A 13,295-nucleotide genomic window follows, 5' to 3' on the forward strand; every position below is an offset into this window, starting at 1 on the left:
AGCAGAGCTGTACTCCCTCTGAGAGTCTGGGTAGAATCCTTCCTCACCTCTTCCTGGCTTCTGCTGGTAGCAGAGTATTTTCCTCTTTAAAAGGACACCAGTCATATTGTATGAGGGTCCTCCCCATCACAACCTCACCTTAACTTGATGGCAACTACAGGGACCCCATTTCCAAGTAAAGTCACATTCCTAGGTACTGGGGTTATGACTTCACAACATCTTTTGAGGGGGTCACAGTGCAACCCAGAACAGTCATTGAGCATGGAACCTTACCTCTCTTTACCCTCCCAGGAGGATGGGAAGGATTATATGGCACCTTTTGGGGTACGTAAGAGAATTAACTGAGCTCAGGTAGGGTGAGTGCCTGGCACTGGGCATGTCTGGCATTATGTTGGGCAACGTGTCATGGGCCAGAGGGTCCTAAGCCTGTTGGGGAGCTGGGGTGTGGGCAGAGTCTGAGATGGAAGGGCCTCTCCTGTTTCTCCCTGTTCCATCCTGCCTCTCTCCCTGCACCCACTGCTCTGTCCCCATCCCAAACCTGTTTCCCGAGATGGCCTAGACTTTTTCTCGTGTTGGCTGGTGCAGGCTTTCTCTCCCTGGACTATATTTAGCCTAAGAAATAGGCATGAGAATCCTCAGCTGCTGCAGCACTGGAAAAGAAAAGCACAAAGCCAGTCCTGCCTTCTGTCCAGCCCTGTTCTGCTGATTCCATTCTTTCTTCCAGAACCTTCTAGAAGCAGAGCATCAGAACCTTGGGTGTTTGTTGGAAGAACATGAGCTAGGAGCCCTGACATGTTAATTGTCCCCAGAACCTGTCTGTGTCCAGGATGAAAGTTGACTTTGTTCATTTGCTGTTTTCCTTTTTTTTTTTTAATTGTGGAAAATTTACACAACATAAACTTTACCATCTTGACCATTTTTAAGTGTCCAGTTCTGTGGCATTAAGTACATTCTCATTGCTGTGCAGCCATCTTCACCACCCATCTCCAGAACTCATTAGGTCTTACATGCTGAGACTGTCCCCTCTGAACACTGACCCCCTGCCCCTCTCCTAGCCCCTGTGCCCACCATCTACTTCTTGTCTTTGTGACTGACTCCTGTAGGGACCTCACAGAAGTAGGGTCATAAAGCATTTGTCTTTTTTTTTTTTTAAGAACTTATGTCTCTTTTGAAAGAGAGAATGCACAAGAGAGCACAAGTGGGGTGATGGCAGGCAGAGGGAGAGGAGCAGAGGAAGAGGGAGAGCAGGCTCCCCACTGAGCAGGGAGCCTGACACAGGGCTCAATCCCAGGACCCTGAGGGGATTGACCTGAGCCAAAGACAGATGCGTCACCAACTGAGCCACCCAGGTATTCCCAGTATTTGTCTTTTTATGACTGGCTTATTTCACTCAGCATAGAGTCCTCAAGAGTCATGCATGTTGTACCAGGAGTTACTTGCCTTCCGTCTTAAGGTAAAGTTGACCCCCCCCAAAAAAAAAGTTTAAAAATTGAAGTAAAGGAGCTTGATGGATTTTCACAAACTGGACACACTCGTGTGACCAGCACCCAGATCAGGAAACAGAACCTTCTCACCCCTGGAAGCCCCCATGTGCCCCTTCCCCAAAGGGTACCCCATCAGGACTTCAATCATGATTGACTAGTTTGCCTGCTTTTGCATTTTGTACAAATGGAATCTCATGTATATGTTCTTCCCTGTCTGGTTCCCTTTGCTTGACACTAACTCTGTGAGGTTTTGCATGACAAGTGGCAGTCATTCATTACATGGTATTCCATTGATTTATCCTCTCTCAATGTTGAGGATTCAGTCATTTCCAATTTAGGGCTATTACAGTGTATGCACCACTGTGAACCATCTTGTGCATACACAGGTTCCTGTTCCTGTGGGACAGCTCTCCAGGACTCAGGAGTGGAATTTTTCTGGGTGGTAGTACAGGTATATGACTAATTTTAGTAGAAGTTCCCAAATCCTCTTCCAAGGGGTTGTACCATGTGTTAAGGATTAAATTGTGTCCTCCCATCCCCAAATCATACACATAAGTCCTAACGCCCAGTACCTGAAAAATGTGACCTTAATCGGAAATGGGATCATTGTGGAAAGTGAGGTCGTCACAGTGGGCCCTAACCCAATATGACTGACATCCTTAAAAGGGGGGAAGGAATTTGGACAGAGAAACAGACATGTACACAGCAGAATGTCATGAGAAGATGAAAGTGGAGACCAGGCTCATGCCTCTACAAGCCAAGGAACCTCCAAAGATTGTCAATGAACCCCCAGACACCAGTGGAGAGGTATGGGACAGATTTCTGTCTCAGAGGCTCCAGAGGGAACCAGCTGTGGACACTCTGATCATGAACCTCTGATCATGGCCTCCAAGAACTATGGAAACATTAAATTTGTGTTGTTCTAAGGCCCCATGTTGTGATTCTTTGTTATACCAGGTGCAGAACACTCATACACTGTGTTACTCCCCCACAGGCAGCATGTAGGTGTTCTAGCTACTCCACAGACCCCCCAACACATGGTAGTATCAGTCTATCAGCATCATATGTGCTTCTAAAGGTGAGCTTTTAAAGCCACGCTGGGGTGAGGGGGCTCACGTTCTGCAGATGCCCCAGAGCTGAGGAGCCACCATAAGGCTCCCTCTGCTCCAGCTGCTGACTCCAGGGCTTCCCCAATGTAGAGGTGAAGTCCATGGGCTCTGGGCCCCCACTCCCTGGTTCCAATCCCATATTTGCCACCAACTGGCACTGTGACCTTGGACTGACACTTGTCTTTCTGGGCTTCAGTTTCTCCAGTTGTAAAATGGGCATAAAGGGATAAAATAGGGTCATCAAGAGGATTAAATGAGTAAGGTAACATAGCTAATGTACGTAGAACATCTGGCACGAGTAAGTACTCCATAAGCACTCGTTTTTATATTTCTCTCTTTCTTTCTCTCTTTCTTCTTGATTTTCATCCCTTCTTCTTACTTCTTTCCTGGCACAGAGTTCTGCTCTCCCAGAGGGGAATATTTGACTTGTGGACATCTCCCCTGCCCCTTGAAAACTGAGCCGGACATTTCTGGATATCTTTTTTTTTTTTTTTTTTTTGGTTCATCTTGAGGCTGCAGAGTACAGAGGAGGGAGACATCTGAGGAAAAGGCTCACACCCCTGCCATCTGCCTTGGTGATTTAACCTGACAGTCAGACCCTACCTTCATGTACCTCCTCTAAGGGAGGAGTATGACTATGTTGGGGAGAAGGAAGGAACCAGGGGATCATTTCTACATTTTGAATAGGCTTTTTTTCCCCTTCTTTTTACCTGGAGTTTGGTCTGGAATATTCTCTTGAGTTTCATCCTGGTTCCTGGGTCCTGTAAGGGCTATATCTGTCCTTCTAATGGTACCTCTGAGGTTTTCCCCACTAATTGATCCTGTGTTTCATTTCCCTGTCTGGGGTCCCAGAGCTCTAGGACACTATGGGACAAGGACGTTTGAAGGCAGAGCTCCCCCTTCTCCCACCTGTCAGATCATTCCTAAATCCCATAAACACTCACCTGCTTTCCCTCCTCACCTCCCGCAGAGCAACGATGCCTCAGGGAACACTTGGAACTGGTTGTACTTCATCCCCCTCATCATCATTGGCTCCTTTTTTATGCTGAACCTCGTGCTGGGTGTGCTGTCAGGGTAAGTCTCTGCTACCCTCCCCATCCCACTCCCCTTCACCATCTTCTGACCATAAAGAGGCCATCAAACCTTTGTTTTTATTCTCCAGGCAGTGAATAGGCCTTCCTTTGTCTCGGGTTAGCCAGAAAGTTATTAGCAAATCAGGTACAGGTGCAGAAGTTGTGCACTGCTGAGAGCACCCAGTGCAAGGACTCATGGTGGACCTCAACTCATAACAACAGTGCACCCCTGGCATTGAGGAACCTCTACCCCAGGAAAGAGGAGCTTCTTTCCAATGCAGGCCTCTCATTCAAGTCTTTCCCAACCCACAGCCTACCACACAAGAACCTTCTATAGAGCTTTACTTTCTATAATTTACATTTTTTTAAAAAACTAAAAGATTGGGTTCCCCCTTCCCCTATTTTCCAAATATACTGTATATTTCAGTATACAATCAAACATGCATTTTTGTGGCACACGTTATCCCTTACCCCCAAGATTGGGTGTGGGTATGAAGGGCTTAATCATAAATAGGTTTTATTTTTCTTGTCACAAAAAGTCTGGGGACTGGAATAGTGACTCCACGGTGCCATCAGGGACCCCAGTTCCTTCTAGCTTTTTACTCTGATGACCTTACCAGGCAGAGGCTTTCAGTGGATGCCTCGTGGTTTTAAGATGGCTACCTCACGCTCACAAGGAGCCACTGCACATCCCAAACACAAAGAGGAGGGAGGGAAACGGGAAAGGGAAGGGCATATACCAGGGAAAGGAGGCTGCTGCAGAAATCTTCAGCTTATGTCTCATTGGCCTAACTTAAAGAGGGATGAAAATATCCTTCACTCAGGAGTGCAGAGAATTAGAATGGTCTACGCAGCCAGCGGCAGTTGGCATGGCATGGTCTTGTGGCTTTACTTTTTTCCTCTAGCTGGGTGTAGCTGTTGGATAAGGTGGGAAGTTGGCAGAAATACCCCCAACCTTTCTGGTGTTCTGATCTCCCAGGAGACCTGATTCCTTGTGTTAAAGTCCACTGCCTGCCCTCCAGGTATTTCTGGACACACACACACACACCCAGATACACACACACGCATGCACGCACGCATGCACACAGTCCCTAAAATGTCTACAACAGCCAGACCTGGCTCTTTCCTGCTTCTGCAGGGAGTTTGCCAAAGAAAGGGAGCGGGTGGAGAACCGGCGGGCTTTTCTGAAGCTCAGGCGGCAGCAGCAGATCGAACGAGAACTCAATGGGTACATGGAGTGGATCTCAAAAGCAGGTGAGGCCCTTTGGTCTTGAGACCTGGGAACCATGATCCCAGGCCTCGGAGCACACAGAGTCCTGCATGCAGCTTGTGGGTGGGTGAGGTGAGGGCTCTGATCAAGGGAGAAAGAGGACCTGGCCGGGTGGCCCTGCTTTGAAGCAGCAGGAATCTGGATCAGGGTAGGGAAACTTTTGGGGTGACACCAGGATAGGATGTCACACAATGGCTGAGGAACTTTGGTTTGCATCCCAGCCCTGCCACCTTCTAGCAGCGAAGCTTACTTCCCTGAGTTGTAGTTTCCTTGCTAAACGGAGATGATAGCATCTATCTTGCAGGGCTGCGGGTATGCAGTAAGATCACCCAAGCTAAGCCACTGAGAAAGAGCAATGCCCGACACACAGTAGGCACATGTTTATTGGTTCAACCATTCAGTAGATGCTTATGGAGCACCCATTGTGTGTCATGCAATGTTATAGGCACTGAGGAGATGGCAGTGAACAAAAGACCAGATCCTCATCTCAGGGCTCCAATGTTCTAGTAAGAGAGACAGGAAACAAGTACATATAATGTTGAGTACTCCCCAGTGCTGAAAAGAAAAATGAAGCAGGGTCCGGAGTGGAAAGCAGTTGGAGGAGGTGGGGGTGGTCAGAGAGGGTCTCTCTAAGGAGGTGACATCAGAGCAGATCCAAGAAACCTTGTGGATATCTGGCAAAGGGGGCTCTGGAGCAGAGGGAATAGCAAGTGCAAAGGCCCTGAGGTGGGAGTGGCATGAGTCATGAAGCAGAGCAAGGAAGCCAGTGTAGCTGGAGCAGAATATGTGCAGGGTTAAGTGGGAAGAAGCAAGGACCAGAAGAAGACAGGAGCCGAATCAGGCAAGGCCTTACAGGTCATGGTAAGGAGGCTGGGTTTTATTTTGAGGGAGATGGAAGTAGTGTTGGCTCTTACACTGTTGCTCAAGTGAGGCTGGGAGTCAGGAAGAACAGAGCAGCACATTTCTGGCTGGTTGAGCTGCCCCAATAAGCAAGAGGAGAGTGAAGAGGGCTGGGCCGACCCTTCTCAATCCTGATCCAAGGGAACCCAGCCCAGGAGAGGTGTGCAGACGCTGGAGCTTAACTATGTGCTCTTCCTCCTCAGAAGAGGTGATCCTCGCCGAGGATGAAACCGACGGGGAGCAGAGGCATCCCTTTGATGGTAACTGCTCTGAACCTGGCTCAAGGGTAGATCCCAGGGGAGACTGCAGCAGCTGGTGCTGGGAGAACAGACTGTTTGGTTCTAAGGGGCCTCCAGGGGATGGATGTTCAGAGCCCAGGTGACAACAAGAACAAACACGAGATCAGGCCAGGGTCAGGAAGATATAGGCACGGTGCCAATTTGCTTCTTTGGGGGACTTCAGGACCTCAGCGCAGGCTTTACATCATTTTCTGACCTGCCCTTTCTGCTTTAATCATGTGCTTCAGTCTTCCTCATCCATAAAATGGGCATGACAGTAATAATACCTACCTCACTGGATGGTTGATGGGGATTGCATTAATGCTCGCAGATAGAAAGTCTACAACAATGCCTGGCTCAGGGTCAACACCCTCTGTGTTCACTAAATAAGTCAATAACCAAGAGTCCAGCTCACTATTCAGGACAGTTGTCTCACCTGGTAGAGGTTTGGCTAGACAGAGCAGACTTTGGATTGAAAAATACTGAGATTGAGAAGGAAGTAAAGGAGCTGAGGCTTTATCTCAGTAGGTTACAAATCAGATTTTACTATTTTGGGGGAGCGGAAGAGATGACCCAAGGGGGTATCTAAATCATTTTGTTGAAAATGTGTGCCTGAACTCGCTGTCCCCTGGAGAGCTCGTGGGGGGAGGAGTAGAACCTAAATATTGAGGGAAGGCGTCAACAGTCCCAGCCTGCCTAGCAAGTGGGCTAAAGGTCAAGGGTAGGCTGCTTTCATAGGCATCACTGTATGTCCAGTCCCAGGCACCCCAGAGGGGAAAGGGTGACTGGGAGCCCAGACTTAGAGACCAAACAGGACTCAATTCTCATCTTTACTCCTGTGACAAAGTCACGTAACCTCCCTGAGCCTCGATCTCCATGTCTGCCAAATGGACGTACTCAACTTCCCACCAAACCAGATCACCATGAGGGTCAACCCAACAATATTTAGCAAGTCCTGGCACCAAGGTATGGTTCCTGTCTCAAAAAGGGTAACGTCTTTTTCTCTTGCCATGTTTCCATTGTTGGAGCTCTGCGGAGAGCCACCATAAAGAAAAGCAAGACAGACCTGCTCAACCCCGAGGAGGCTGAGGATCAGCTGGCCGACATCGCCTCCGTGGGTGAGTCCCTCCTGCCACAGCCTGGCACCCAGCTCTCGCTGATCGTGCAACAGATGACAGCTGAAAGGTTTGGGACCCTCATTACCTGGATTTGGGTCCCTGCCCTGCCCCTGACCACCTGTGTGTCCTGGGGCAGATGGGAGTAACAGCAGTGCCCCTCTCCTAACCCCACTGTGAAAGCTTAAACTAAATAATCCGCTTTAAGCATTTAGAAGGGCGTCCAGCAGAGAACGAGCTCACAATCATGATATTAGGATTCATTAGTACTCATGGAGGGGCTGCTGTTGTGAACAAGGCAGGAACCAAATCCCTACCCATGTGGAGTTCGCAGTTGAGTGCAGGACACAGATGTTAAACAGATAATTACCGAAATAAGCCTGTTGTGATAAATGGCGCTGCAGAGGAGTCACCCTGGGTTTAGCCTGCTCTGGAAGAGTGGGGTGTGGTCAGGGAAGCCTTCTCAGAGGAGGTGACACTGGAGCTGAGAACTGAAGGATTGGTAGGAGTTCGCTATGGCAGTGAAAGTGGAGAGAACCATGTAGAAGGCTGTTGGTCTGTTGCTGTTGGTTATTGCAAAGGGCAGAGTTTGAGGGGCAGAGAACATTTACCCTCCCCCTGCTCACTCCTCCTGATTGAGACTGTGTTGCTCTTGACCTTCTCCCAGGAGAACATATAATTTTTTGAAAGGGGTATTTTAGACATTCCAGTAATGAAAATGGGAGTGCATCCTGGCCGGGGAAATAACGCATGCCTCTGAGGGGAGAAAGAATTTAAACTGTGTGGTTGGAGGAGGGAGGGGCAGAGGAGGGAGAGAGGGAGAAAGAGAGAGAAGGAAGGAAAAACTAAAGGCAGAGAAACAAGAAGGTGAGGGGGGGACCCTGGGGGGCTCAGTCACTAGAGCATGCATCTCTTGATGTCAGGGTTGTGGGTTTGAGCCCCACACTGGGTGCAAAGATGACTTAAAAATAAAATCTTCAGGGGCTCCTGGGTGGCTCAGTTTGTTGAGTGTCTAACTCTTGATTTCAGCTCAGGTCATGATCTCAGGGTCATGAGATCAAGCCCCATATCAAGTTCCATGCTGAGCATGGAGCCTACTTAAGATTCTCTCTCTCTCTCTGGGGAGCACCTGAGTGACTCAGTGGTTGAGCATCTGCCTTTAGCTCAGATCGTCATGATCCTGGGGTCCTGGGATTGAGTCCCACATCAGGATCCCTGCATGGAGCCTGCTTCTCCCTCTCCCTATGTCTCTGCGCCCCCCTCTCTCTTTATGAATAAATAAATAAAATCTCAAAAAATAGTTAAATAATTAGATCTTTTAAAAATATATTCTCTCTCCCCCTATTCCTGTCCCCCCCCAAAAAAAACAGAAGGAAAGGGAGAAGGGAATTTAACATATATACATGGTTCTAATGCACAGACATCAACTATTCTATACTTTGCTGTTTTTACTCCACTCTAGTTTTTGACCTGGATGCTAGGTTTCAAGATCATTCCCATCGCAGTCCCATTCTTCATAAGGGTGGCAACGCGGAGGTTTACTTGGCCATGGCTCTGTCATATGGAGTTGTTTCCAATTTTTGCCCCAACGAGGAGTACTGCTGTGAACATTGATGTACAATGACTCCCCCCACCCTTTGGGCGTGTTTCCTTGGGGATAATTACAGGATCAAAGATATTAACAGCTTTTCAACTCATTATTCACAGAGCCATTCTGAGTTTCCAAAGCACTGAACCCATTTATAAACCTGCCAAGTACTCATACGATCACAGATCCCCCACCCCGGCCACTGCCTATTTCCCATTTAATTTCTTTTCCTAGTGAAATAGGTCTGTAATGATACCTTAAAGCTTATTTTAATTTGCATTTTTAATTTCTAGCCAAAACACTCTTTTCCTTATAATGATGGACTAGTCCTATTTCAATTTGTGGATACATCTGTTTACCTCCTTCCAGCAAGTTCAAGAATGGGAGTCAGTGCTCTGTGTATCTGATCTGTTCTGTCTGGCCCATACATTTTCCCAATTATGTTGCTTCCATTTTAAAAAAATATCTTGTTATATTTTGATAGGCAAACATTTTCTGTTCATACTACATGTATTTACTACCAGGTGCTGAAAAAAATTGGCATACTTAAGTCAGGATGTCCTTTATGGATAAGATTAGGTGCCTGCTCTTAATTGACAGATTATTTTTTGTCAGTCACTCTAGAAAAGATGGCAGAGTGATAATACCCAGTATTGGCAAGGATGTCGGGAAATGAGCATTGTCATATGCTATTGGCAGGAGTGTAATTTGCAGTGTTTCCAATATATGGCGTGGTATTATTTAATTATAGATGTTTATATTGTTTGACCTAGCATTTCCACTTCAAAGACATTTCTTCCATGTGCACAAAAGGTCTATACCTCTTCTCAACAGCATTGTTTCTGGTGTTCAAAAAAGTGAAAACCAGGACCATGTGGCTGGCTCAGTCAGTGGAGTGTGCAATTCTTGATCTCAGGATCATGAGTTTGAGCTCCATGTTGGGCGTTAGAGCTTACCTAAAATTAAAATATGTTTTAAAATAGTGAAAACAAGAAACAAGCCACGTGCCCGGAAATGGGGAGATGACCAAAGAAATTACAGTATTTGTACACATTGGACTGTGATGCAGCCAGGAAAAAGAACAGGGCTGCCACTGGCATGAAAAGATGTTTGAAATTGATTTCTTGGTGAAAAAAAGCAAGTTGCATAGCATTATAGAAAATGTATGATATGGTTTTAAGAACAATATTAAGGGGATGCCTAGATGGCTTGGTCAGTTAAACATCTGCCTTTGGCTCAGGTCATGAACTCAGGGTCCTGGGACTGAGCCCTGCCTGCATCAGACTCCCTGGTCAATGGGAAGTCTGCTTCTCCCTCTCCCTCTGCCCCTCCCCACCACTTGTGTACCCTCTCTCTCTCTCTCACTTGCTCTGCTCTCTCTCAAATAAGTAAGTAAAACCTTTTTAAAAAAAAAAAAAGGACAATATTAAGTATAAGAGTAGCTTAAAAATCTGGAAATTGAAGACTTGCAAGGATTTTCACTTTCTATGTGACATTTTTCTAAAATGTACAAATTAGTGATAGGTATTACTTTTCAAATCAGAAAAGTAACTAGGTAAGTTTAAGTTAACTTAAAAGCAACAGAGACTATTGTAAGGAATCTAATGGCTGTACGGGCAGGGAGGAATTTGGTAAGGAAAGCAGAGAAAGCTTCATGAAGGAGGCATTTTTAAACTGGACTTTATGCAGAATGGGGAGCGTAAATCTGTTTATGAGGCTGTCATAATACAATAGCACAGACTAGGGGGCTTAACAATAGAAATCTAAGTTTTCACCGTTCTGGAGGCTGACATTCCTAAATCTAAGGTATCGGCAGGGATGGTTGCTTCTGAGGCCTTCCTCCTAGGCTGGTAGCGGCTGTCTCCTCCCTGTGTCTTCATGTGGTCTTCCTTCTGGATGTATCTCTGTCCTAATCTCTTCCTATAAGAACCCCAGTCATATTGGATTAAGGCCCACCCATAGGACCTTAGTTTAATTACCTCTTTAAAGACCCTATCTCCAAACACACTCCCATTCTAAAGTCTGGGGATTAAAAGTCCAGCATATGAACTTGGGAGATGCAGTTTAGTCCATAATAGGGGGGCGATCCAAGAAGCCATGAGAGATACTCAGGGACAGTTTGTCTGTGGGACACCTCACTCTTGAATTTGTGGCTGACATAAGAAACCTTGTTCCTTGGAGAAGGCAGTTCAAGGCTGCCATTTGATAAGTGTGTGATAAGGGGAAGGACAAGAAGCCAGAGTAGGAAGAGGTCAGATTAAGAGCTGTGGCTGTCCCATGGCATTTCTGTTGACAAAGCAGGTGGCTTTCGTCTATCTAAATGGATCCCAAACACAAGCCAGTGACTTGGTCTCCTGGGACCAGTTTTGCTATACGCCAACCCACCAAAATCTAGCTCCTTTGCCTGGTAGCTCAAAAATGCACAGCGGTTTCCTAAACCACCGCAAAGGAGACCTCTGGAATTTCAGTTCTGACCAAGAAATAGCTTTACCTTTATTTCTGGAAATAATTCAAAATAAGGCAGGAGCCATGTGGCATTTGCCACAATTCCATACCACAGTGAGCAGAGTCTTGTGTGATGGGTCTCTTCTGCACTATCAAATCAGCTGATAAACACATTATAAAGCAGTCTCTTCTACAGTTGACAAACACTAATGCTGAAGTGTGGAACTTGAGTCGTTGATAGGAAATGTTGAGTCATGAATGGAAGCTGCCATCACAACACCAGTTTCTTAGGAAAATCAGATTCCATTTTAGATTATTTTAATGGTGCAAGCTCCCATGTGGGCTGTTGTAACAGAGTACCAACAAACAGTGTGGCTTAAAACAACAGAAATCTATTTTCTCACAGTTCTGGAGGCCAGAGGCCCAAACTAAAATCAAGGTATCAGCAGGGCCTTGCTGCCTCTGAAGGCTTCAGGGGAGAGTCCGTTCCCTGCCTCTTGAGGCTTCTGGGGGTGTTTGGTGAGCCTCGACTTCTGTGGGCATCACACCTATCTCTGCCTCTGTGGCCACATGGTCTTCCTGTGCACCTCTGTGGCCCTGCTCTTCTTATAAGGACTAGTCATGAGATTTAGAACCCATCCTAATCAAGTGTGACCTCACCTTAACTTGATTACATCCGCAAAGACCCTAATTCCACGTAAGGTCACGTTCATGAGGACCAGGCATTAGGACTTCAGCACATGTCTCTGAGGGACACAGTGCAACCCACCACTTAGGCAGGACCTGTTTCCATTTACAGAGATTTTTTTTATATATATATATATATATTTTTTTTTATTGGTGTTCAATTTACTAACATACAGAATAACCCCCAGTGCCCGTCACCCATTCACTCCCACCCCCCGCCCTCCTCCCCTTCCAACACCCCTAGTTCGTTTCCCAGAGTTAGCAGTCTTTACTTAAGGACATGTAAATTGCCCCCAAAACCCCCAGATTAAACCTTGGTGGTGACAGACTACCATCCTCATGAGAGAACATTCTAGACTGCTACTGGCCACCTGAGGCTCTTGATGCCTTGAATATAGCTGGTGTGAACCAAGAAGTGCTTCATTCTAACACATCAGGTTTGGAAGTCCCAGTACCAAAAAAAAAAAAAAAAAAAAAGAGTGTAAAATAATCTCTTTAACATATTTCTATACTGATGCTATGTTAAAATGATAATGTTTTGGTCCTGTTGGGTTTCATAAAATCTCTTATTAAAATATTTTTAAGACCTAAAGGTTACCTGCAATTACCATTCCAGACTACAGAGAAAAATTCAAGATAAGAATGGACAGAAAAAGGGAGTGTGGGTTAAGGTGGAACGTGAAATACAACACAGATGACAGTACACAGCTAATAGGGGCCTAGTATGTAGAAGGTGTTCAGTTAACACTTACTCCCTTTCCCTTCCCCATGAATGCTGGGCTTGTTGTGGGATGTGTCTCCGGGCCAGTGATTAGGAAAGACTTGCTCCATAAGTGGCTACGTGAGCTGGCTCTTCATTGCAGTTGTTGGAGTTACAGTAGAAGATTATCATGGCCAATAATCATAATGTTCCAGCATCATGCTAAGGCGTATTTCTCCCCATTGCTCTGTGAGGTGAGAAGTGTGTGGCTGTCCCTAGTTTATAGATGGAGACACTGGAGCCAGCCCCAAGATGCAAGGAAACTTGCCTAAGGTCATTTGATGGTTGGTGAAGGAACTGGCTTTTGGGGGTGGCTCCAGGAGGAGTAGGGGTGAGGAGCCTCTTGCCTGGTGACTGAGCTCTACCCCAAACCTCTCTCTCTCCTCCTTCTCCTTGTGGAGCATCCTAACCTGACCTGAGGCCTTCAAAAGTCTCATTCCTGTCTGCAATGCCCTGTGGATGCCTGTGGGTCTGGGTACATCTTTACGAGCTGCAGAGACCAGGGCCAGAAATGCTCTAACTGGGAAGGGCCACGGGGAGCCACCCTGGAGTTCTCAGTGCCTGTGAGGTCGGGCAGGTGATGGAC

At 46.6% G+C, this 13,295-nt stretch overlaps 1 protein-coding gene across 1 annotated transcript in view; it reads left to right on the top strand.

Moving 5' to 3' along the window:
* Nucleotides 1-13,295, top strand: part of CACNA1A (calcium voltage-gated channel subunit alpha1 A) — a 220,492-nt gene that overhangs the window by 118,400 nt on the left and 88,797 nt on the right. The window contains exons 7-10 of the mRNA XM_049098218.1: nucleotides 3,564-3,667; nucleotides 4,805-4,920; nucleotides 6,040-6,096; nucleotides 7,143-7,232. Coding sequence (XP_048954175.1) covers nucleotides 3,564-3,667; nucleotides 4,805-4,920; nucleotides 6,040-6,096; nucleotides 7,143-7,232 — 367 coding nt within the window. The remainder of the gene's footprint in view (nucleotides 1-3,563; nucleotides 3,668-4,804; nucleotides 4,921-6,039; nucleotides 6,097-7,142; nucleotides 7,233-13,295) is intronic.

This window comes from Canis lupus, chromosome 20 (assembly GCF_003254725.2).
Source record: "Canis lupus dingo isolate Sandy chromosome 20, ASM325472v2, whole genome shotgun sequence".
Classification (NCBI taxonomy): domain Eukaryota; kingdom Metazoa; phylum Chordata; class Mammalia; order Carnivora; family Canidae; genus Canis; species Canis lupus.